Below are 25494 nucleotides of genomic sequence, written 5' to 3'. Positions count from 1 at the left end.
TGCAAATGCACATTTGAGAAATGCTGTGTACAGTTTAGCCTCGTGAAATACAAATACCATATTAATGTGCAAGACAATAAAGCAAGGTCCCAAGAAAGTAGAATGTCTGGTTCAAGTTATCACCCCTGAATCTTGGGGAGAAATAGTCTAGAACGCCTTGGTTGGGGGCAACAGAGCACCTGTATTGCAATTGCAAATTCAGCAGCTTCGGGTCTGGTCAGTATGCTAAATAATACTTAAAAAGACATGAAGAAACATGAAAGACCCCTGAAATGGAAACAAATGCTAGCAAAACAGTGTGAACTACCCTGAAATAACGCCTCCCAAGCATGCTGCAAGGTGACAGAAATGGAAATGCATGGAAGAAAAGATCTGGAAGCGGGGCAAGGGCCTGCTCCCAATCATTAACCACTTGTTTAGACCATTTAAACTAGAGCAGTGCCGCCCACAGCAAAATGCCAACACGCCCCCCACTTGCGGGTCAGCGATGCTGGTGTTAACAGCAGAAAATATATGGTTTCTGATATTGCGCCCCAGTTCCTCAGCGTTTGCTCCCTTTAATTGAAAAAGGCAGTTCAACACAAAGTAAATCACTCAGTTAGGGTAGCTGTTTAAGAACACGTAATTGACAGCGTCGATATGCTGCAGTGACATAATGCGTCGCTTTCAACACGTCCACCTACATTTATGAATCAATCTCTCCTCAAGGTTTCATTGTTTAACTGCTAAGTTGGCTCTTGAACTTCAGTGTGCCACAAGGAGCCTCAACGGCCGTGAGCAACGATCTCATTAGGGACAGTTTTTGAGGGAAGAGTCACAAAAAGAAATGGGAGGGAAATTCCAACAAAATAAAATAACAAAAATGCATCAAGTCCACTGCAGCAATTCACCTTTCAAAATTTTGGCTAAAAAGGGAAAAGTTTCCAGAAAAGAAGAACAACTTCAAGGCTAATAGCAACACCTTTGATGAAATGAGGTGGTAAGTTTGTGTGCATCTCCAGCAAGTTCCTAAAAGACAACTTCCTCGGGAGAGGAGAATACGGGATGTCTGTCACCAGTACAAAAGTCTAACCTCATTTTTCTTACTGTATTTTTTAATCGGCAACACGAGGGTCCTTCCAATTCTAGTAGCCTAAGATAAGCAACTTGCCTTTTTTAAACAATAGTGCTGAAAATTAAATTGAAATTAAACATAAAATCCAGCACCTAGTAATAGGACTTATTTCCTCAGTTGGGCTCCACTGAGGGAGGTTACTTTCCTTGTAATTTGAAACACTTGTGTCTTAATACAGACCTAAAAATGATGGAAAAGAAAAGAAAAAAAAAACTACTGTACAGAGAGGCAACCCCACTCCCAGTCTGCAGGGAAGTCAGCGGGTTCCTGGAGGAGTCTGTTAATGGGACAACTTCCCAGAGCGGGGCGTTGGGGGACGCCGCGTGCAGGTGTCCGTGATAAAGGGGCCCAGCCTCGGCTTCGCCCAGGTGCCCGCAAGCTGTCTAGCATATGCCACAAGGGAAATTTGCTGGAATAAGTGGCACCTTCCCATCCACAAAGGCAAGTCCATTGACAATGCACTGAGCAGAACTCACAAAGTAGAACCTGTGCGTTCTGTTTGATCAGGAGCCTCCGTGACACATTATGACTATAATGAGTCATTTCTTTCTCTTTTACACAAGAAAAATATTATAGATCTTGGAAAGCCTTGTACTCAATTATGTAACAATACCAACCAATATCTGTTAACAGTACACACTGTGTCTATTCTGTATCCTGAATTGTTTTATGTAATTACGAGTTTATAAGGTATTTGGTAAACCAGTCGGAAGGTACCTTTTTAAAGCCCTATATAATTTGGGGTACAATGAAACATTCTCTTGAAAATCTATAATTAGGGCAGCATCAGCTTACAGAAAAGTACAGGAAATGTTATAAAAACACAATTATGTAAATAAGCACACAGGTAGGGAAGCGTACCATTTTGCTATGTCCCCCCCCCCCCTCTTTTCACTGCCTCTTCTATGTGAACAGTTCTTTGCTCCTCTCAGGATAAAGTAATGCCGTCCACAAGGTGCAGAATAAGCAAACTTTGGGGAAAGACTTCGGGGAGCCCAGCCTTCCCTTGCAAGTTCTTCAGTGCTGAGTTGGAGCACCAGAGACCTGGCAAGTGTGCCAACACCAGGGGCTCAACATCAACCATGTTTTGACTTTATATGGATTTTTTTAAATGATAAAATATTTTTGCTATTATGCATTCCCTGAAGAAACTCAGAATCTAATATGCCAAAGTGTTGGCTTGTATCAGGCAGAAATTCAGAAACTAAAATATATAAAGACAAAGCAAACAAAACTCAAGATGACAGTAATACTGTGTAGTAAACTGTTGGCCGAGAGGATCAAAGCAGAAAACAACTTAAGAGAATTATAGCAGGCCTCCCCTCCCCCCAAAATGCCCCTTTGGTGGAAGGACTGTTTGGAGCTGAAAGCAGGTAGCTCTCTGTCCTCCCCTTTCTGTACAAAAGCGAGGCATAAATTTCCTTTGTAAAGGTGTCTCTCTCTCTCCCACACCGGGAAGAGAACCACTCAGCACCTGAGAGGACTCTCCTCTGCACAATAAACCTTACTAAACAGCCCTTTTTAAAATCATACATTTCCTAGTTCCCTTCTCACAACCTATCCCACCCCAGAAGCCCCAAGCCCGTTTTTCCTTACACAACCTCTTCTCCACACTGTACTGCCCTTTGTTAAGATGGTATATAACCCCAAATTCTCACTGCCTCCTTAAGTCACATTTCTTTGTGAACTCCCATATATAAGTAAATAATGTAAATTTGCTTTTTTCTCTTGTTAATCTGCTTCGTCAGCTTAATTTACAAGGTTCTAGGCACTGAATATAAGAAGATAGAAGAGAAAGTTTTCCTTGTCTACACAACCCAACAGCCATTGGTCCAAATTACTGGGATTGATCTCTGTCAGGGAACTCTACTGCTCAGCAATTTTGTTTAGAATCCTGACATACCTGAGAAAGTTTCACCAGAGCTACTAAATGGACTTCTGAATGCCACCTATTATGCCTTATACGGAACATACAACACTGAAGGCAGGTGAGCTCTGTAAAGCCATGTGGTCAGTCTAGGGAACAGGAGACATGGCTGTCATTCTGGAAGCTGCAAATGTGAAAAACACACTTCTTTGAAGCCAAATGACCTGAGTTTGATGTCACCTTTTGGCCAACTGACCTAACTTCTCAGAACAAATTTCTTCATTTCTAAAATCAAGATAATAATTAAGTGATTAAATTAACAAAGATTTGCAAAGTAACTAGGAAGCACTTGACAGTAACTACTCACCAAGTATTTCCTGTCTCCTTCTCAAACATCTCAGATTGTCCAAGAGACACTGGTGGATTTTTTTTAACTGCATATTGTAAGACCTCTTGGATTAGCAACTTCTGATTTTCTTTTTCTTTTTTTTTTAAATTGAAGTATAGTCAGTTACAATGGATCAATTTCTGGTGCACAGCACAATGTCCCAGTCATGCATATACATACACATATTCACTTTCATATTTTGATCTAGCAACTTCTAATTGTTATACCTCTAGCTCTGTGGGTCCACATTTGGGAACAAACAGGTTAAATTTTGCAAACACAGAAACTAAGTTGGTTCTGGTATTGAGAGAGCTTCTAGAGCAGGCAGTGCAGGGCTGTGATTATTCTTGCCTTAGACACTTAAAGACGTGCGTGGGGAACTAGAGAAACAGTTTGGTTTATCCATTCAAAACCCATTTATCAAGAACATCTGCACAATATAAGAATACAAAATAAACAGGAAAAAATGGCTGCTGACCTCAAACACCATAATCTGGCCAGAGAGAAAAGACATTCATGAATGACACCACATAAATATAAATATATATGAATCCTACAAAGTATGTGGTCAATGTGAAGACTTTTTGATTTTAGTCCCAATCTTAAAAAAGTCCTCCCAGGTTGGAAGGCAGGCAAGGACAGTGATTTAACTTTTAGGATCTGGGGTCAGATACTTAAGGTTTCTAACTCCACTACTCAGGAGCTTGGGAACAGTACCTACATTTTCTACATCTTGGATTCCTTATTTATAAATTGTGGATCATAACAGTGCCTACTTCAAAAAGTTGTTGTGAGAAACAACCAATGGATCACTGAATATCAAAGAGGAAACCAAAAAATACCTAGCGACAAATGAAAACAAAAACACGACGATTCAAAACTTATGGGATGTAGCAAAAGCAGTTCTAAGAAGGAAGTTTTTAGAGATACAAGCTTACCCCAAGAAACAAGAAAAATCTCAAGTAAACAACCTAACTTAAAAAGTTTATACCGCATAGCACAGGGAACTATACTCAATATCTTGCAGTAACTTACAGTAAAAAAGAAAATGAAAACAAATATATGTATGTTCATGTATGACTGAAGCATTGTGCTGTCCACCAGAAATTGACACAACATTGTAAGCTAACTATACTTCAATAAAAATATTTTAAAAAATAAAAACAAAAAAACTTAACCTTATACCTAAAACAACTGAAGAAGAACAAAACCCAAAGTTAGTGGAAGGAAAGAAATCATAAAGATCAGGGCAGAAATAAATAAAATTGAGACTAAAAAACAATAGAAGAGATCAATGAAACTAAAAGCTAGTTCTTTGAAAAGATAAAAAAAAAAAAAATTGATAAACCTTTAGCCAGACTCATCAAGAAAAAAAAGGAGAAGGCCCAAATCAGAAATGAAAAAGGAGAGGTTACAACTGACACCACAGAAACACAGAGGATCATGAGACCACTATGAACAACTCTATGCCAATAAAATGGACGAGCTAGAAGAAATGAACAAACTCTTAGAAAGTTACAATCCCCCAAGATTGAACAAGGAAGAAATAGAAAATATAAACAGACCAATTACCAGTAATGAAATTGAATCAGTAATTTAAAAACCTCCAACAAACTAAAGTCCAGGACCAGATGCCTTCACAGGTAAATTCTACCTGTGAAGTTAGTTAACACAGATCCTTCTCCAACTATTCCAAAAGGTTGTTGTGAGGATTAAGTGAATTCTTTTATGAGGAAAACTCAGAAGACAGTAAATGCCATATTAGTATTTAATAGCCATCACTACTATAGTTTTTGTTGTTTTTGTTACTATTAATACATGTCTACAGATAGTGGAGAAATTAAGTAAAATGGGGGAAAAAACACCACTTTTTCACATTCTGCTCAGAATACTTCTGGTCACCAAATGTGTGGGCACTTCCCCCACACCAAGCAATTCTCTAATTCTCTTTGAACACCACCTGAGTGTTCTACAATTCAATTCATTTCTGTCACTATGATCCCACAGGTCCTTAGACTCGGTCTCATAAGACTGCCTCCCCCCCAACTTCAGATGCCAACTGCAAGTCCGGGTTGTCACTTGTGCTTCCGACCAACCGGCTATCAACTGGAGGTTCCCACAACTCTCTCCTTAGTTTCGATAATTTGTTAGATAGAATGGCTCACTAAACTCAAAAAATAGTTTACTTACTAGATTACAGGTTCATTGTAAAAGGATACAAACTCATGAACAGCCAGATATAAAAGCTGCACACGGCTAGGCAAGGGGGAGGGGTGCAGAACGACCACGCCTCCCACAGGTTTGCCAACCTGGAAGCTCTCCAAACCCCTTCAGTTAAACATTTTTTTTTAATGGAGCCTTTCATTGCATAGACTTGATTAAGTCACTGGACATTAGTGATGAAGTCAACCTCCAGCCCCTCTTCCCTCTCTGGAGGTCAGAGGTGGGGCTCAAAGTTCCAACCCTTCAATCACGTGGTTGCTTCCTGGCAACCAGCCCCTCCACCTCAGGGGCTTCCTGAAAGTCACCTCATTACCCTAAGCTCTGCTGTGGTTGAGGGGGGCTTGTTATAAATAACAGAGACAATCCTTTTACCCTTATCACTCATTTTACTTAAGAAATTCCAAGGGTTTTAGGAACTCTATGCCAGGAATGGGACAAAGGCCAAACATATATTTCTTATTATAAATCACAGTATCTCAAGTCAAAATTCAAACACCAGAATTCTTGGGCAAATTCCCTGAAAAGACACTGGCGGCTGCTCCAAGTAGGTGGAGAATTAATGAAAACATAGGATCTCAATCTCTCTCCTTCAAGAGCACATATCTTACAATTATTACAATTATTAATTCTTCATGCCAATTCTCCTCATTTGGAATTTCCTCTGATAATATTTTTAGCCTAATAACTTGGCCTTCCACTCAATTCTCACGAGCTCTTTCCTGACTGGAAACTTCACCTTATCTGTGTTGAACTGACTGCCACAATCTTTCCCCAGACTCTGTGTCTATGTGCCTAATTCTACATGTCAGGAGAACTCATATTTGAGGAGATTTACTAGAAAAAGACAACTGGGCAGAGTGAACCTTGAAAGCGCTTATAAAATTGAACGTGTATTCTGTGGACTTAACCACAGTTGCAGGCTGGCAAAGTCCGGCACTACAGAGGTGTGCAGAACCAGCTCACAATCCCCCCTCCCTCCACTCCCACTCCCCGGAAGTCATGGTAACAATCTGTACTGAAAATCTTCTACTCACGTGAATCTATACAAACATAAACTTACACATCATGTTTATAAACGCTTTTACACTGGGTAAATACAACAATGACACCAGTCCGTTTAAATAGGGGACAATCCGTGATGTTTTGCCATTTGACATCCTTGACTCACTCTATAAACTTTGAAACACAAGGCTGTTTAAGACAGAAAGACCTTCAGGTCACTTCTTTTTCTTTTTCCATGCTGGGTTCATCTGAAGCGGAGAGGAAGTCCCCAAACCCCTCCACAGTACACACAGGCTCCAGAATGTCACCGAATAGCCTCAGCTGGTCCTGCCAGCCCCTCCTACCCAGGGCTCAGCTCCCCTCTCCCCGAGAATTACAAGCCCAGTGAAGGCCCGGGTAAGCCCCCCCAGCTTCTCCAGCCTCCCGCCTTGGCGCTGACAGATCACACGCCAGCCGTCTGCTCTAACTCCCTCTCCTTTTCTCAACTTTGTTCCTTTTTTTCTAATTATCCCCAGCAGCGTGACTTGCTATCTGTATATAACAGATAACTGCCTGGTTGCAATGACTCCACAATAATTTTGTGGAAGCCTCTGTCCTTCACCCTCACAAGAGTGTATATTATCTCCGATACTAACATTCATACCAATCGACATAAAGCTCTCAGAAATTTATAAACTGTCACCACTCAGTGATTTAGAGTCTAAAGGGCCAGAGATGCCAAAAGCAATCACTAAAAGCTTTAGTCACAGAAGTTAAGATCTTTTCCCTGTGGACTGATTTGTAAGTGATAGCTGTCTAATCAAATTGAAAAAGGCCAATCTAACTTTTACCATCACAGTTAAATAATGTTACTGTGAACCAACACTAGGAAATATTTCACTTGTGTCTATAATCTGGAGACCAGGAGGACTGAATCTCAGCTCTTCTTTGCTGATCTGCAATTCTCTCTGGGCTGAAAATCCTTGAAAGAGACCATCCTGGGAGAGACGGGATGGGACGGTTGCTGTGGGCAGCCCCACTCCATGGCATCTACCTTAGTGAATCCACCCTGAATCAGGGTCGGGGCTCAGGTACACAGACTTGGAAACTAGACTTCCTCTCTAAGCTCAGAATACATTGTTCTCAGCCAGACGGACTCACTGGTCAAGCTCACAAGAAACGGATGTGTAAACTCTTAAGAATTTACAGTCAGAAGTATATTTATAAAGGGAACTAGCACATCCCCCAGCTGTAGTATGGGTACATAAATTACAGTCAGCGGTCATTGGATAAATGTGGAATCAGCAGAGGGATCGTCAACTGATCTAAGGCAGTGCTCTCCACTGCATGAGCACGAGCAGTTGTTCTCAAAGGAGAAGCACCAAGAAGCGCCCAGTGGGCTTGGCAAACCCAGAGTGCTGGGCCCCACCTCCAGAGTTTCTGATTCAGGACTGGGTTGGGGCTTCCACTTCCAACAAGTTCCCAGGAACCACACTTGGGAAAGTATGGACCCAAGACACCCTTCCCCACTACTGAACGGCCTTCCTTATGGGACCATCTTAGACCATCCTGGCTGCTGTAAAAGAATACCAGAGACGCACGGCCTATGAACAGCACACACTGCTTCCTCACCGTTCTGGAGGCTGGGAGTCCGAGATCAAGGCACCGGCAGGTTCAGGTCTGGGGAGACCTACTTCCTGGTTCACAGACGGCCATCTCTTTGCTGGGTCCTCACTGGTAGAAGGGGCGGGGGACTCTCTGGGGCCCCCTCTTCTATAAGGACACTAATCCCATTCATGTCCTAATCAACTCCAAAAGGCCCCACTTCCAAACACCACTGCGTTGAGAGTTAGGTTTCCACATATGAACTTCAGTGGGGAGACAATGTTCTATTTATAGCAGGATGTGAGCTCATGGCCGCTGAGAAGCCTTTCTCTCCCTGGACTCACCCGAACATAAAAGCTTCTTTGACTCTTGTTCTAGGTAGAAAAATCTTCTTCTGCATGATACAGTCTTCCCTCCTATATGATAACCACTGATAAACCTACGACATTATGAGTACAGGGCTGGTACTCTACAAACTGGGGCTCCGACTGACTTTATGTGGCCTCTGATATGTTACTTTCTAGCCTCATTTCCTCATCAATTAAATGGGGGAGAACACTGCTTGTCTTATAGAATTTTTAAAATTGTGTTAAAAAAAAACCAACAAAAAACCCTTGTATGCCTGTTTTAAGATTTGAATGAGATAATATACGTGAACTATCTGGCACAATTTCCAGCACGCAGAGTGCCCAGTGAACGGTAACTATTTCCATGACTCTTGTTATAAACTGAGTTGTATCTCCCCAAAATTCACATGTTGGAGCTCTAGCCCCCAATGTGATTATCTGTGGAGACAGGGCCTTCATGGAGGTAATTAAGGTTAAATGAGGTCAAAAGGGTGGGGCCTAATGAAATAGGGCTGGTGCCCGTATAAGAAGAGGAAGAGACACCAGGAGTGCACAGATGCAGAGGAAAGACCATGTGGGGACACAGGAGAAAGAGCAGCTGTCGGCGAGTCAAGGAGAGAGGCCTCAGAAGAAGCTGAAACTGAGGACTCTGTGGGGCCCTCCTGGGTACAAAAGCCCCTCCACATTCCCCGTTTGTTGTAGAAAAAGGTTTTAGTCTGCTAGGACTTCCTTGAGTTGCAAAGAGCAGACTGAAGCAGTTACTAATTGGGAAAGTGAGGGAATGCAGAAACAAAAGAAAAGCAGTCAAGCAAGAAAAGTAATGATAGGTTAAACAATAGTTCAGCAATAAACCAGAGTCCTGGTTCGTTCTCAAGGGATATACATAACAATCTGACACGTATCTTCGAGTGTTCTGCAGAAACGAAGACCCCCATCCAGGTTGAAGATGGTGACTACATGCTGACCAGGAGCACAAAGACCCCAGACTGGCTGAAACCAGAAGGTTGATGATTAAGATTCCTGAAACATCACCCTGTTACCTCATCATGAACCAATCAAAAGAAAAGTACACAGCTGCAACCCACACCCCAAATGTTGCTTTTAAAAACCTTCCCCTGAAAGCCATCAGGGAGTTTGAGTCTTTTGAGCATTAGCTGCCCTTTCTCCTTGCTTGAAACCCCACAATAAACGCTGTACTTTCCTTCACTACAATCTAGTGTCAGTAGATTGGCTTTGCTGCACAGCAGGCGAGCAGACCTGGGTTTGGTTCAGCAACAAAACAAAACCTGCTGACACCTTGATCTTGGACTTCCAGACTCCAGAATTGTGAGGAAATAAAGTTCTGCTATTTAAGCTACCCAGTCTATGGTTTTGTGTTATTGCAGTCTGAGCTAGTAATCTTGCTCACAGAACGAACACCTTTAATGTACCTTCTGTATATATTCAGTCTTGCCTACTTGATGTTTCAAAGTTTTAGAAGTGGTTTGGTGTCTACAGTTACTCTCTCATTAATTTTTCTTTGGCCTCAATGTAGTTGTCCCTGAGTTATATCATATACTTTATTAGAAGGGTGAGATTAGGGAAAGAAACATGTTAACATAGGTGGAAGGACTCTCCGGTTCCCTAAGTAAACTTCTGAGGTTGAAGAATAGCACTGGGCTCAAAGTATCTTCTGGAGATGGGTTCTCTTTAAATGTGTACACATTGTAGATGGACTGAAACCAGGCATAACTACCTAATATCTTGGCAACTGGAGGAGTATTCATTTGATCTCTTGGTTTATTAAAAGCTATGGGGAAGCTAAAAAGTCCTAGAAAAGTTGGCAAGGTAACTTCAAATGGAATGCATATGTTATTAAACAAATGTGTTAAGTATAAATTCCTTGAAAAGAAACTTTAACATTAAAAAATTATAATATATCCAAAGGAGAATGCTAGACTCAACAAAGGACAACACACATAGTGCTCGATCACTGTTGCCTTTGGTCTGGTATCTGCAAGAGGAAATGATACACTGAACAACTGTGACTTTTATTTAACTTTCAACCTCATTAGAATATGGAGAGTCTGGTAACTCCATTTGTTTTAAAATCAATCACCTCAATCTGAAGGAGGTCCCGGGAGAAAATGGACTGAACCAGAACTGTTTAGCTCTTCTCCTGGACAGAACTTCATTCTTGCCAAATTTCTTCTTTCAGTTAACTTCAGAGGAGACCTGAGACCTAGAGTGATCTGAGGATGAGTTTCAAATATTGTCTGTCTTATTTTTTTAAGTGAATCTGTTACTCATTCCCTCCAAATGACAGAAGCATGATTTAAATGAATATTCCTTTAAAACTTTATGTTTGAGGAGACTCTTAATTTGGGGACAATAAACACTAGCCTCTCTAGTAAAGTCTCAGGACACCTGTGAATCAGAAACATACAAAATATTTTTTTCTTGGCTTCTGTGTTGTTTTGAAAATCATCATCTGTGAAAGAAAAAACTTACTTACAATGTCAAATATATTTAAATTTTGTTTATGTCAGGAAGTATGACAAAGTTCACATGAGCTTCGGTCTTATTTTTGTCACTCAACGTGATGGGACAAAGTGCTTCTCTGTGGCAAAGTGCTCTGCAGTGGACGCGTCGCAGCAAGGAGCTTCGGGCTACCTCGGGGACGCTGGTCACCACACTGTCTACCACGAGAGGGCACGACACAAAAGGCTGGAGCCAACTGCACTAAAATGTTACTTGTCCCAATATGAAAGTCTGTCCTGTGGCACCCTGCAGGCTTGCCTATCATCCTGCCAAATAAAGGAGGTCACCTAGTACCGGAAAAGGCGAGGATGAAGCCGCGTGGCCTAGAAATAGTGGTGCCTGGGCCAGAAAAAAATCGGACCGTTTTCTCTGTCAAACATTAGAAGTCATCATCATCAGAATTACAAGTATTTCATTAACATCTTATATCCCAGGGAATATGCCATTTATTTCTGCCCAACATCCCAATGGAACGACAACTGTCTTCCAGGGCAAGAAGCTCGAGTTTCTCTAGTATGTGAACACCGATGCCGACAAAGGAAAAAATCTTATTTTCTAAGCCTCTTTTGGGAACAGCAAAGGCTACTGATATTTTAGAATTGGTGAAGCAGTTCTACCTGAGCAATGGGAAAAAGAACTCTGAGTGCTCTATGCACAGACTGCACACCTGTGATTTCTCCTACCTGTCACCCCAACTCATGGTTTTCTCTAACATCATGAATTGACAGCAATCATTCTGCCCACAATGCTGACGGAAGCCTTGCTGGCTATCACTGCTAAGTTCTTAGAACCAGAGAATTGAGTCAGTGCCTTGTTAAAAGGTTTTGACAAGGTGTAGGGGCAAAATACAACTTTTTCCTCTACTATAAAGAATATGCTAACATAATAGGGCTGAATCTTTAAACTACTCCCATCCCAGAAATATCACTGTGAAACAGTTCAACAGGGAGGAGTGAATTTTCAAACATACTTAAAGAAAACAGTTGGTAACAGGCTATTATTCAGCCATAAAAAGGAATGGAGTACTTATCTATGGTACAACAGACGAATCATAAAATATATTACATGAAGTGAAGGAAGTCAAACACAAAAAAGTCACGTTATATGATTCCATTTATATGAAACATCTGGAATAGCAAAATCCAGAGACAGAAAGTAGACCAGTGGTCACAGTGTCTGGGGGGAGAGAGGAACGGGGAGTGACTGCTTAGAGGGCAGACAGTGCCCTTTGGGGTGACGAAATCGTCCTGGGAGTATGTAGAGGTGACAACACTGTTAATGCACTAAATGCCACTGAATGGTACGTTTCAACAGGGTTAATGATTAATTTTGTTATGTAAATTTTAACTCAATTTTTAAAAAAGAATACATTTGGCCACAGAATGTTATAAAGCTTTCATCTGAAAGCTCTTCAGTTATGAGTATGTATGCCACTAACTGATTTGTGGCTGGCCTTTCTCCTTCCTTTTTTATATGTCTTCACCAAAAGACAGTAATAACCTCTGTGTGGTAGGGATCATAGTGTCCCTACAGAGAAGACACTCAATTTTATAGGTGAAAAAAGAAAAGAATCTATTATGTTCTTGGCCAAAAAAGATTTTTTATACATGTCTGTACCAGCAAGAGGAGGCAAAAAAGTGGCTAACTACAAAAAGTTCCAGCACTGAAGCATGAGATTCCATGAGCCTCAAACCTGACAATTTCTCTTACAGAGAAATTTATGAGGTCTTGGAAACCTGGAAAAATTCTTTTGAAAATCTCTTTCTGCCCAGACATCATTGAAATTTAGACAGAGGTTCATATTCTTTTTCTTGCTGACAGTATCAGTAATGCTCACCTTGCAGAGATGACCTCACTGACAGGAGAACAAAGGAAACATCTTGGCATGAATTTAATTTGAAGACTCTTAGAGAGTCAGTTTCTTGACAGAAGCCTGGAAAAGTCCTGGCTACTCTGACTATATCTGCTACCTCACGCCTGGGTAAGTCAGCACATGTTGCCACTAAAATAAAAAAAATTTTAATTGACTGAGTGTCAAAGAAGACGGAGAGACTATACAGCTTCGCTATTCCACAATATTAACTTCTTATTCCAGCTTCTCAGATACGTACTTCAAAGCCAAAATCAGGTTAACTTTGTTTTATTTGCATAATTTTTCATATTTTATTTTCATTAATTTTTAAACTCAAATAATGTGAAAAAAGTAACAATTTTTTGCAAAGATAATATTTATCTTTTATGAAAATATAATCAATTTCCAGTGCAACAAAGTAAGTTGTACATCCTGATAATGTAACTTCTATGACTATCAAATACTGTGATTCCTCCCCCGCCCCCTGTGCTCCACTTTTCTGTTTTTCTTGGCATTGTGTAAATTAGGGGAGAGAGGACTGTGGAATTCAGAGACAAAAAGAGACTCCACAAACCCCGAGAGACAAAACACACCACCCCTGCTTCCAGCTCCCCATGAGACCTCGTGCTGTCAGATTTCCACCTTGGGATCCCATGATCCGAGAATTCAATCCTAGAACTCAAGTTGCCAACCCTTGTAGTTTCCTACATTACGCAGCTTCATGGCTCCACGGCTGTGTTCGGGGCATCATCTCCTTCTAGAATATCCTCCCCATTTTCCTCTGCTTGGCTGACTCACACTTTAAGTCTCGGTCGAGGTGTCAGCAAGTCAGGAGCCTTCCCCAAACCCCACTTTCTGGCCCCCACGGCAGCCTGGTTGTCTGTCTGTCTTACCTACCATATTATGTTGAAATTCCTTTACCAGACAAACACCACTCTAACCAAGTAATCGAAGTAGTGGCACTAGCAATGGGAAAAACAGAAACGAGCCCCTCATCCTGATGTGAGACGCTGAGACAGACAAGCATCTCTTCTGTGCTATTCCTACCAAAATGTGTAACTTAATCTGATGAGGAGGAAACACCAGACAAATCTAAATTGAGGCACACGTGACAAAATAAATGGTCTGTCTTAAAAAATGTAAAGGTAACCAAAGGCAAAGAAAGGCTGAGGAACTGTTCTAGACTAAAGGAGACTAAAAGACATGAAAACTAAATGTAACATGTGATTCTGAGTTATATCCTGGACCAGAAAAAGACAACATTTTTTCTTGTACTATAAAAGACTGGAAAAATATGGAAGGCATGTAGGTAAGGCCACAATGCTGTATCAGTGTTGATTTTCTGCCCTGTGGTTATATAAGGAAGTGTTGTCTTATCCTTGGAAAATACACACCAGTATTGTTAGCAACTTAGTAAAATGGTGCAGAGAAAAATAATTATACAGAGAGAATGAGAGAACACAATAAAGCGACCATGATAAAATTTAACATGTGAGGAATTGATAAAACTATATGGACATCATTTGTACTATTTTCACAACTTTTCCAAAAGACTTAAGTTACATCAAGATAAGTTTAAAAAATTTTAAAGTACAATAACCAAAAGAAAAATTTCCTTTGAGATGAGAGGAATAAACTGTGGGATTAGAAAAGTATGCACTGTGTTCAGGGTAGATGAGAAACCCTGCAGTAATTACTTTTAAAGCAAAATCAGTGGTTACACAGAGTGCTAATTGGAAGTTGGCACAATTCCAGGTCACCAACACTATCTCCCAAATTAACCCAACAAACTGGACAGCAGAGCAGTAAAAGATATTTTCTTTATTGTGCAGTCATAAACGAGAAGCAAGAACACTGTGAACAGTGCTGAGCTATCTGCCTGCTTGACAAATAAATATTTTCCTCATCGTCTTCACGAACTAAAAAACCCATCACTCCCTTAAAGGCAATCGTCCTACAAATACCCTACACAGAATACAAGACAACACACTGCACGAGGACTACAACTGGTGTCTAGTGACGCTCACCGCCGGCAGCAGTGTCACGTCCGTGGGGCTGGTCATCTCAGAGAGTTAGCATTCTCTGTCACAGGATTAAATGTACTGGCCACAGGGCTCTGAAACACGGCGGGAGAAGACTTTGTGCCCGCCGCCAAATGCTGACCACGATGTCTGGGGGAGATGAAGGCGGAGAGGCAAGGCGCAGGGCCAGGCAGAACGTGGAGGCTGGTGAGGGCTGAGAGAGGTGCCAGGGATCAGGAGGGAGCTCTCCATAAACACCTCCAGGAAGGGAAAGAACTGACTTCTTGGCCCAGCCACGGAAGACAGATTTCAACCCAGCATACGGGAATGGTTTCTAACAGGGCTCTCTGACAGCAGAACAGGCGGCCCTGTGGTGGGCTCGCCTCTCCCCGCCTCTTCACGCACTACCAGGACGCGGCCCATTACATCGCCCAGGCTAGGCCCAGAAACACGGAGGTCAGCTTTCCCATGGCAGCGTCCCCGGCCTCTGCCCACCAGATGTCAAAGCACCCCCTGCAGCTGCGACAGCCTAAACTGTCTCTAGACATTGCCAGACGTCCCTTGGAGGACACAGCTGCCCCCAGCTGAGGCACTCCTAGTGGCAAGCTTCACTGAGTCTCTGTGTGAAGAAAACAAAATACCGCAGAATTTCAGAGGGAAGGGCCTAAGGTAGTCAGAGGAGGACTTATGGGGAAGATGGGATTTGAGATCAGCCTTGGAGTAAGAGTGAAATAATTCCGATGAAGCAGAGGTGACAGTGAGCTTTCTTGGACAGGGATGGTATGATTCAGGTGTGGAGGAGGCAGGAAAGAACAGACTGTCACAGGATCGCGAGGAAGCCAGCCGGCTGTCCAAGCAGAAAGGTTCCTCAGCAGATAAGGCTAGAAGTATCTGTCAAGTTGTAATGTCCTGAAGGAGTCTCCCATCTAAATTCAAGGTTGCCTGGGTTGGCGTCTCCAACTATCCATGTCATAGGAAAGTTAATGTTGAATGTGGTCCTGGAAGAGACAATGCTCTGGGAGAAAGATGGGGTGCTGGAGAGCTGGGCAACACACCACATCATCTCCTCCTCCTCTTTCAGAAATGTTTCAAGTTTGCTTTCTTATCTGCCATTGCCCTCCACGTCTGAATGACACAGAACTGACTCTCATCTTAAAGCCTACTTTAAAAAGCAGCTGAAAGCAAGCAAGTGGGCAGTGGGGAAGGAGGAAAACATCACTCTCCAGGCACAGAGCTGAAACGCATCCTGTTTCCTGAAAGACGGCAGAATATGAACATTCTGCAAAACTCAAGCAACACTCATGCCAAGACGGTTGGGATCTGCACGTGTGAGGGTGACCAATACCTCAGCCTTTATTTTGGTTGGTTCTATGTATCCAAACCTGGACCATGGGAGGGTTTTCTCAAGTCACACTGGGAGAGTGAGAGAACTGGGGCTGTGGCACTGAAACTGTGCCCCACTGAGTTAATGTCAGCCGATGCCAACAGGAGCTCCTGAGCTGCTCTTGCAGAGCAACAGACAGGGCAACAGCGTGCTCCCTCTGCTTATAAACTGCCTTCCTTGATTAAGTTCACTTCAGTTATTTCTCCTTTCTTTTTTTCCCTCTTAAACTGCACAGCTTCCCAGCTTCAGGCGGCCCAGTTGTTTTACAGGAACTTGGAGTCAGCTCACCTTTCCCCCTGCCTCCAAGCACCTTTCCATACGCCTAAGACCACCCTGCTCACCCCATAAATATCCCAAGCCCCTCACCTTCAAGGGGGATGGATCTGAGGCTTGTCTTCCTATGTCCTCGCTAGGCTACCTCGTGAATAAACACTTTTCTCGACGTCTCAGCATTTGGCTTGCTGCTCATCAGGCAAGCGGACCTGGTTCAGGAACAGTATCTGTGTGTACATGTAGGGGGTGGAGGAGAGGCGCAGAGTTTGATCAAGGCTGGTGTTAGCCTTAAGAGCCAAGTGACTTTGAGTGGGTCAGTTCTCCTCTTGGTATGTGGCTCAGGTGTACTGAGAAGGGCTCACGAAAGGCTCTGCTCAGAGGGTCTGATGGAACCCTGAAGGGGATGCAGCAGGGCAGGCACCCAAGGCACCCTGTGTCCAACCAAGAGGCCTCTGGAGGTCTGCGAATGCCAGGAAGGTCCCCGCCCACGGTTGGAAGCCCAAGGGGGCCGGCCCCAGGGCACTTCATTTGTTCACTCAGCTGTGTGAGACAGCAGACACCCTTCTGCTGACTCGACTATTTTCTGCTGTTTAGAAAAATGACCATCTATTTGAGCAGTTACTGAGGAGCAGGAAACTGCTGGCTTTTTGTAAGAAACACATCGAACCCCCTTCTCGCCAAGCAAATGAACCTTCTCTAAGTAATTCTTCCCCTGCATCCAAAAACCTTCTGAAACGGGACCTCCAGTTGACCTTGCCGGGTGCTCGCTCCTGCCTCACTCTGCAGAGCCATCAGCGCTTCCGCTTAGTCTTTTAAGGGGGATGAGAAGCCATCTGACCCCCCGCCACTTAAGACTCATATTCACTAAAATATTTTTATTTAAAAAAATTGGGAGAAAGACACCAAAATATTTTCATTTAGAGGAGACTGAAAATAAAAGTGTTACAAATGCAAATGAGTTTGTACAACTGGAGGGCTTTCAATCCCGGCCTCCCGCTGAGCCAGCCGCTAAACTGCAGCACCTTCTGCCAAGCATCGCGCATTAAACGGAGGCGCTTTCTCGAGGGCTAAGATAAAGTTATTAAGAGTGTGAGCTTTGGCCATTATTTCACAATTGAGTTAACCTCTATCCCAAGGGCAACATTTTGCAGCTGTTTGCAGTGAGTCAGTACTTTCTTTTCAGTCTTTCCTTTTTTCTTTCATTCTTTTTTCCTTCTATTTGGGTAAATTACCCATTACATTTTTGCTTGTGACTAGAGGCATAAGCACAAAGTTTGGGTCTGCTTCTTGCTGCTTTGAATCTCTGCTGCTTTTTAAAAGGCAGAAATGGAAAGAGCTGAGTCACGTGATGTTAACTCATTCGAATTAAAAGTTACAAAACAGTTGACAGATAAGCGGTTCACACACAAAATAAGCCGCAGTGCCACTTGAAAGGTGATTGAAAACATCACTTTTCAGATGGGATTTACTGGTTACGTTTATAATTTAGCCTCACAACATACATTTCTTTCCCCTAGATTAGCAATATTTGCTTGTCAAGGCTACTTGGCACAATCTGGGCCAAGCATGCAAAACAGACCCATCACAGGAGTGATTATTTCTCACAACGTTTGGGATCATACAGACGAGTGGTTCTCAAGCAGGGTCCTCTGACCAGCAACGTGAGCGAGACGTGCAGACTTGGGGGCCTCAACCCAGGCTGAAGGTACGAGGAGTTCTGAGGGTGGGGCCGGGCTGCCTGTGGTCTAACAGGGCCTTGAGGTGGTTCAGTGAGTGGCCCAGAGGGCTCCGGCCCCGGCAGCCTGGGCCCTCATCTCTCTCTCTTCAGCAGTAAAACTGAGACAAGGATAGTAACCTATCTTACAAGATTGCTATGAGGAGTAAACTAGCTAATAAGTATAAAATATTTATAGTGGTTGCCTGGGGCTGGCGGTGAGAGCAGGGATTGGCTGCAAACAGGAAGAAAGGAACTTTGGGGGTGATGGAAATGTTCAAAAACTAGATTGCGGTGATGGTTGCACAACTCTATAAATTTGCCAAAAATCATTAACTTGTAATTTACCGGGGGGGGGGGGGGTAAATGTTACTGATTGTAAAGTAGACTTCAATAAAACTTTAGAATGTTTAGACGGGTGCCTCGTTCATAGCATCAGATGATGGTTCTTATCATTTAAGCCATTCAAACAGACTTATCAAATGTACATGTTCTAAAAGGAGCTAATCTTTCAAAGTGTGAGGGTCTTATTCTGCTTTAATGTCATGAATGGAATCTGTTACTGATTCAAAAAATAAATAAGGCCTATGGCAATTATTCTTAACATGAAGACTGAACAGATGGAAAAAATGATAGTAATGCCACAGTAATATGTCAGTGGCAAACTGATACATAACCAATTCCATTATATAACTCCATGGATATCTCTTTCCTTTAAAAAAAAAGATGGGGGTATATATCTGCTCTGATTCATAACTGCCATCTCTATTTCAATAAGCAATGCCTTACCATAAGCTGTGTGGACTATGACACAGGGAGGAGAAGCAATGGGAGATCAAATCCAGAAAGAGATGGAGGTGGCTTTGGATAGAACCTTAGAAAACAACCACATTTTAGTGCCAGAACTATATATAAGTGGGCATTTAATAATATTTATTGATTTAGTTGACAATGTTGAATTTTTCCTGAATCCTGTGTTCCTGGAAAGCAGAAGGAGTTACAAAATGCTCCACTCTTCTGTGTCTGGTAATTGGCTAAAGGCCCACGCGAGTCAGGCAAGGCTCACTGTCCGCTCTTCCCCATGACCCCATGAGACTCGCCATGACCCTTGTGTACCAGCCTCCATACCATGCAAACCTTTCCTTTTCTTTGAGATGCTCCTCATTAATAACCATCTCCCTCTTGCTTTGCCTGTAAAATTATCTTCTTGATTGTCCAGTGCTTTCTGTTTTGACACAATAAATATAATGAACAGGTTTGGCTGGCTTTTCTATCCATTCTTGGTTGACAGTGTTATTTGACACTTGACATTTTACAAAATTTGAGAATATCTACACATATGCACACACATACATATACCTACATTAGCTTTTTAATCGTCTGCATTAGTGCTGGAGTACAAAAAAGAGAGGGTGAAATTAATCTGCACATACACATACCTACAACTAATCATCTAGGGCAGAGACAGCCACACTTTTTCTACAGAGCCAGACAGACAGTAAAGATTTTAGGCTTTGTATGTCATACTCAAGCATAACTACTCACCTCTGCCACAGTGGGAAAGCAGCCACAGAGAATACATAAATGAACAGCTATGACTATGTTCCAATAAAACTTCATTTGCAAAAGCAAGTGGTGCACTGCAGTTTGCCCCTGATCTAGGGCACTGCCTCCCGAAGGTATTCCAAGGAACACTACCCCTAGGGCTTCTTAATAGGTAATGTGAAAAAAAATAAAAGATGGGGGACAAGGAAATCACCCATGGTAAAGCAGATTTGGGGAACTAATTTGGGTAACAGGTTTCATTACTACAGCACTTCTCCACAACTTAAAAATGCTAATGTGCACCATGAATCTCCAAGAGATATCCCTTGCAAAATTTTTCAAAACCTGAAGTCAGAGAGTTATTGTTTCTTAAAAGTATTTTTTAATCTACAGAATTACTAATAAGCCAATATATGTATGTGTTTTAAACACTAACCATATTTTAAAAGTACCTACGTATTTGAAACATTTGGGTGGGGTCACCTTTCTGCAATGTATTGTATAATTCCTACTTACAGAAGTAGAAGACAGAGAACATAGCTTACTCTAATTGAGACAAGTTCCTATAAATCCTGCTACTGTGCTTCCTGTAAGATCACAGCTTTATGGGGGGACTCTGGGGGAGGGGAGAGGGTCTCTTTTACCAAGTCCATCGGAGTTCCAGGTATTATTTCTGTTCTCAGTTCTCTAGGCCATCCTGCTTCCTTCAATTCCTAGTTTCAACAGTCCCAAGGCAACATCTCCTATGTTTACTACAAAATGAGTTTTAGGAAAGGTTAATACACACACAGAGAATAAAAGGATTCAGTGGTCAAAGTAAGTTGAGAAATACCGCATTCTATATTCCCTCTTGGAGATTCAAAATGAGTTATCAGTTTAGTAAAGATTGAGAAGTCTTAAAGTTGTTCAATTTAACCTGGCATTTCCCAAATCTATCTGAAATAGAATGTCTCCTTTGAAGTGCTACTACTGTTCACACTGCGTGGCAAGAGCAAAAGGCCCAGTCCATAAAACCCTTCCCGCTATCGCGAGAGCAATGGGGTGCAGGCGGTTTCTCCCTCCACTCACCCCCTTCCCTCCTCTTCACTCCCCGGCCCCTCTGCTTAGACTGCTAGATCTGACAGCAGCGCATCCTCTTCAGTTTTGCACTGACTGAGAGAAAGAGACAGTGAGCGAGAGGAAGGAACAGGAATGAGAGGAGGAGTAAGCCAGTGTGAAAGTTTCTCAAGTCTGTGTTTCCTAGAATGGCCCTAGGTCCTATCACCGCATTAAACAGCAATAAAAAATAAACAAAACCAAACCATACGTAACAAGAGTAACAGTAGTGACTTTCCAGAGGTAGTCACCAGAATCTCTGGGGGAGCCTCTTCGAAATGGATGCAGCTGGGCTCCACCCAGACCCAATATACTCCTGGGTTAAAATTTATAGTGAAAAACAAAACAACAACAGTTGTTTTCTGAGTTCTATGAGTTCATTTTGAGTTCCATCTGTCTACTGGATATCTGGTAATATCTGGAAGAAACTGAGTGGGCTCTCAAATTCTACATATGCCAAATGTATCTACAGGGGAAAAAAAAGAAAAATTCAAACATCTCCAATGATCTCTGTAACCTCAGGCTTTTATCTCGAGGATACTGAACACAGTGTTTAGACGCTTCGAAGGGGGGTGCAGGAGTGATCCTAATACATCAAAAACTGGAGGTGCATTTTGATGAGTTTTTCTAGTCTTTCCTCAGTAAATGTAGTTTTCTATTTTTGGAGGACATGAGCACGAGCACACTGCTTATAGCGTCTGCGCACTTTCCGTAAGCTGGGTCAAAGTGTCAAGGGTTTCAGGACAGCCTCAATCAGTTCCTGCAGCCCACCGCGTATCTGCTATTGACTTAAAAAAGGGTCATAGTTCTTACAACTTCAGCATCAGGATCATAAACACAAATGACCACCTGAGACCACAGAGGGCCGGATATGAGCTACTTATAGTAAAACTGAACCAGAAACAAGAATAGCAGGAAAGCTGCCTATTTTCTTGTAGTGAAGTCCTTTGAAGTAAACTATTTATTAAACATTATATTACAGTGTTCAAGACAAAAATCTTTGAAGGCAGGTTATCCTACTCTGCACAGTGGCCCACTGCTAACGAATTGCTTCCTTTTCCTTTGGGTTTTGTTTATCCATTTGTGAAACTGAAACCTGGATTGTTTTCTCCCATCTATGAAACTAGCTGGCACCAAGCACCACTTCTGGCAATAATGTCGATCAATAGGGCATTAAAAACATACATCAACCCGTCACCTTCTCACCATCACAACAGAAAAAGCTGTGCTCATCAAGAAGCTGACATGTAAATAAAGTTCAGCAACTTCTCTAACATAGAAAACTAGGTTACCAGGAAGGATGAAGTAAAAAGACTGAAAATGGCGAGAATTCAAATAGGATTTCCTTTTTTATTTAAAAGCAGAACTTACCTACTGCATTCTCTATCTCGTAACTATAAAAGAACATGCCTTTTTCAGCTAGCATTTTTCTACTCCTCAATAAAGCCCCCTAGATACACCAAGAGCAGCTTCATCTTAAAGAAATATTAAAGAGAAGAGAAAACAGGGAATATAATTTATTTTCCCAAACCGATCATTAACTTAAGAGTCTTTGCCTGGTTCAGAAGGGGAAGCAGGAAGTGAAACTCCTGTGGGCCAGCACCTGAGCTAATACATCCTGATGCAATGGTCAAGCCTGGCCATTCACGAAGGAGCAGCGTCTCCAGCTCAGCACGTGCGGAGGAGAAAGGACAGCGGCATTGCTGGACATGTGACTGGATCGCTCTCTCCGTGGCTGGGAACGACGGGAAGCTTTTTAAAATCTAGAAATACATCAAAGGGCTGATGCAGATTAAACTCTGCTCTTTTTTTCCCTAAAAGGTTCACTTTTATTCCTAATATAAAGACTCAGATGGTATTTCTTTAGATCATAAAGCAAGTTGTACTTTTAATGATGGATTAAAAATTATAAAAGTAAAAGATGGCTTGTTCTCAGTGCTCTTTTTTTTTTTTTTTTTAAGTGATGAATGCAGGAAAAGACCAGTCTGGGCCAAATTTATCTCTTGCTGACCTTCAGGGATGTTGAGTAAGCCAAGCATGATGTTAGTACGAAGTCAAATTTGGATAATTTAGTCACTTTTGGTTAATTCTGTTATTAGACACAGATAATAAACAGAAAATAGCACCTATGACATACAGGTTTTAAAATAGTATGAATCTTCACTCTAAACTAGTGTAAACTGAAATACACTTATGCTCACACTGGTCTTTTGAAATCGAAAAGCTTGTTACATCAACTATCACTAAATGGATTAACACTTTCACAAAGGACAGAGTCAGCTGGGCTCCCTAAACAGCCCGGCGCCCTACAACCTTCCCTAGACCTGCTGCATCCCTAGCACCATCCTCCAGCCAGAGAGGCAGTGCTCTTCCCTTCTTCCGGGTCACCCTGGGTGCTTCACGTGGGCTCTCGGCCTGTCCTCCCCCTCAATGGAACCCCCTGCTGCATCAACTCTACTCTTTCTTCCTCTCCCCTGGCTCCTTCTCTTCAGCCTAAGAACAAGCTTGAGTCATCCCCAATAAGAAAATGAATTCTCCCTCAACTCCGAATCCCTGCCAGTGCCCCACTTCCGTGCCCACCCTGGTCTCCAACACCACCCTCCATTGTCCACGGTCACCCCATGTCTGCAGGGCGCTGTCACCCCGACCACTCTACCCAGCTGACAACCTAGCGGAGGCATCCACACACTAGATACTTCAGGGAAAAAGACCGTGTTCTAGAAATGTTCATATCCATAAATGTTCATAAATAATGTTCATAGAATGAAGAAGCAGAGAACAAGTCACGCTGAGTGAGTTACAGATTCTAGACCTAAATTAGTGGCCCTTAGGAAACAGCTATGGCAACTAGAAAGTTCCCAGGGTTGTGTCTCATAAGGGTGAATAAAGCTTTTACTCCTGGATGTAATATTTCCATAACACTAGTTAAATTTATTGAGTGATTACTTTGTGCCAGGAACTGTACCAAGTGTCGTGCACGCATTCTCTCATTTCATTCTCTTACCAGCCAGTGAGGTAGATGGTGTTTTTACTGTTTTACTGACCAGGAAACTGGGCTTAGAGAGAGTAAATAAAACTAAGATCAAATAGTCAATAAATAAGTGTCTGTCTGACTTTAAACAGCAGATGTCCTCAATCACTACCCTGTGAATTACATTAAAAAAAACCAGACTTTATTTTTTAGAACACTTTTTTAGGTTTAAGTAAAATTAAGCAGAAGGTAACAGGGATTTCCTATATACTCCCTCCCCCTGCACATATAATCTCCCCCATTATCAACATGTAGATTACTTTTTTGTGGATCGACAGTAGAGATGTACATAATTGAAGTAATATTACAGAATCCACTATGAAATTCAAGAAGCGAAGCAAGAGCTCTACATTTGTGGAAAGAGACTTAACACCACGAAATGAAATGGCTCTTAGCTTTAAAAAGGGACAATAAAGTGACAAACATTAGAATCCAAAGGTCTTATCCTCTTCCTTATTCAACTTCCCTGCCCCACCCAACAGGGTACTCTGACAACTGGCCCCCACGTCCTCCGGCTTTGCTATGAGGAGCTACCAGAGGTGATTTTTATGGACATAGCAGTATTTCCTTACTATACTGTATATACCAGCTGGTTGCCATTGAATACTCATTTGTGACTCACACTTCTGTCCTATTGAAATTGGTCCATTCCCCCAGCACCTAGAACATTGTTTGACACATAACATGCACCCAACAAATACTTGTTGAGTGAGTGAATGAATGAATGAATGAGGAAATGGATTACAAATTTCCACGGCTATGCAAAGTAACAGTGGAACATAGACAAGGACGCTTTCCTCCGAGCTTCTGCTCATTTTGAACTAGTGACTCGGAAAGATGCTTAATATGTTTTCCCTTCTACACAATATTAGGGCTAATTAAATACAGTGTCAGTTATTACAGTCCTTACAAACACATGTAGGTGGTCTACAGAACAGGATTAATACCTAAATGACTACAGAATTAAAGCACTGGTATTTAAAGCTTTGACAAGTATTTTCACTATCTGAGTTTCCAAAGCAAAACATCAGTTCACAGGCACAAAAGGGGGACTAACCAGGAATGTGCAAAAAATATTAGCTGGTTTAAATCTCAAAATGTTACAAGATGCCTATTAAAAAATTATTCAAACAGCATTAATGTTCTCTTCTATGCTGATTATTCTTTTTCCCTCTCTTTATGTAATGACCTTCCTGCACAGTATGTGCTACCATTAAAAAAAAAAAAAGCCTAGAGAAATAAAAGGAACCGCTTGCATAAAATAAAAAACATTTTATTTGAGGAAGGAAGAGATAACAATGTCACAGAAAATATATAATAATTAAAATGTATTGCATTGTTGTTTTGGTAGGGTTAAGTTTGTTTTAATAAACAAAACAACTAATACATAGTTTTGGCTACTTTTACATTTATTATGAGTTCTAGGGAAAAGAAGAAATCCCACATGGAAAATATTTAAAAATGATTCCTGTCCTCACACCTACCAGGTGGCTAGAATCAAGAAGACATCAGATTAAAAAAATTTTTTTTAATT

The 25494-nt window shown here is 41.9% G+C and overlaps 1 protein-coding gene across 4 annotated transcripts in view; it reads right to left on the bottom strand.

The window, feature by feature from the left end:
• The window catches only part of PCCA (propionyl-CoA carboxylase subunit alpha), a 330692-nt gene that overhangs the window by 20401 nt on the left and 284797 nt on the right, over positions 1-25494 (bottom strand). The window contains exon 22 of one of the 4 annotated variants that reach the window (XM_074378473.1): positions 18653-22692. The exons of the other annotated variants lie outside the window; for them this stretch is intronic. Within the exon in view, the coding sequence (XP_074234574.1) occupies positions 22447-22692 (246 nt within the window). The 3' untranslated portion in view covers positions 18653-22446. Of the gene's footprint in view, positions 1-18652; positions 22693-25494 lie in introns of those variants that run through there. 4 annotated transcript variants of the gene reach the window in all.

This window comes from Camelus bactrianus, chromosome 14, assembly GCF_048773025.1.
Source record: "Camelus bactrianus isolate YW-2024 breed Bactrian camel chromosome 14, ASM4877302v1, whole genome shotgun sequence".
Lineage (NCBI taxonomy): Eukaryota > Metazoa > Chordata > Mammalia > Artiodactyla > Camelidae > Camelus > Camelus bactrianus.
This window is presented reverse-complemented; position numbering and strand designations above follow the sequence as displayed.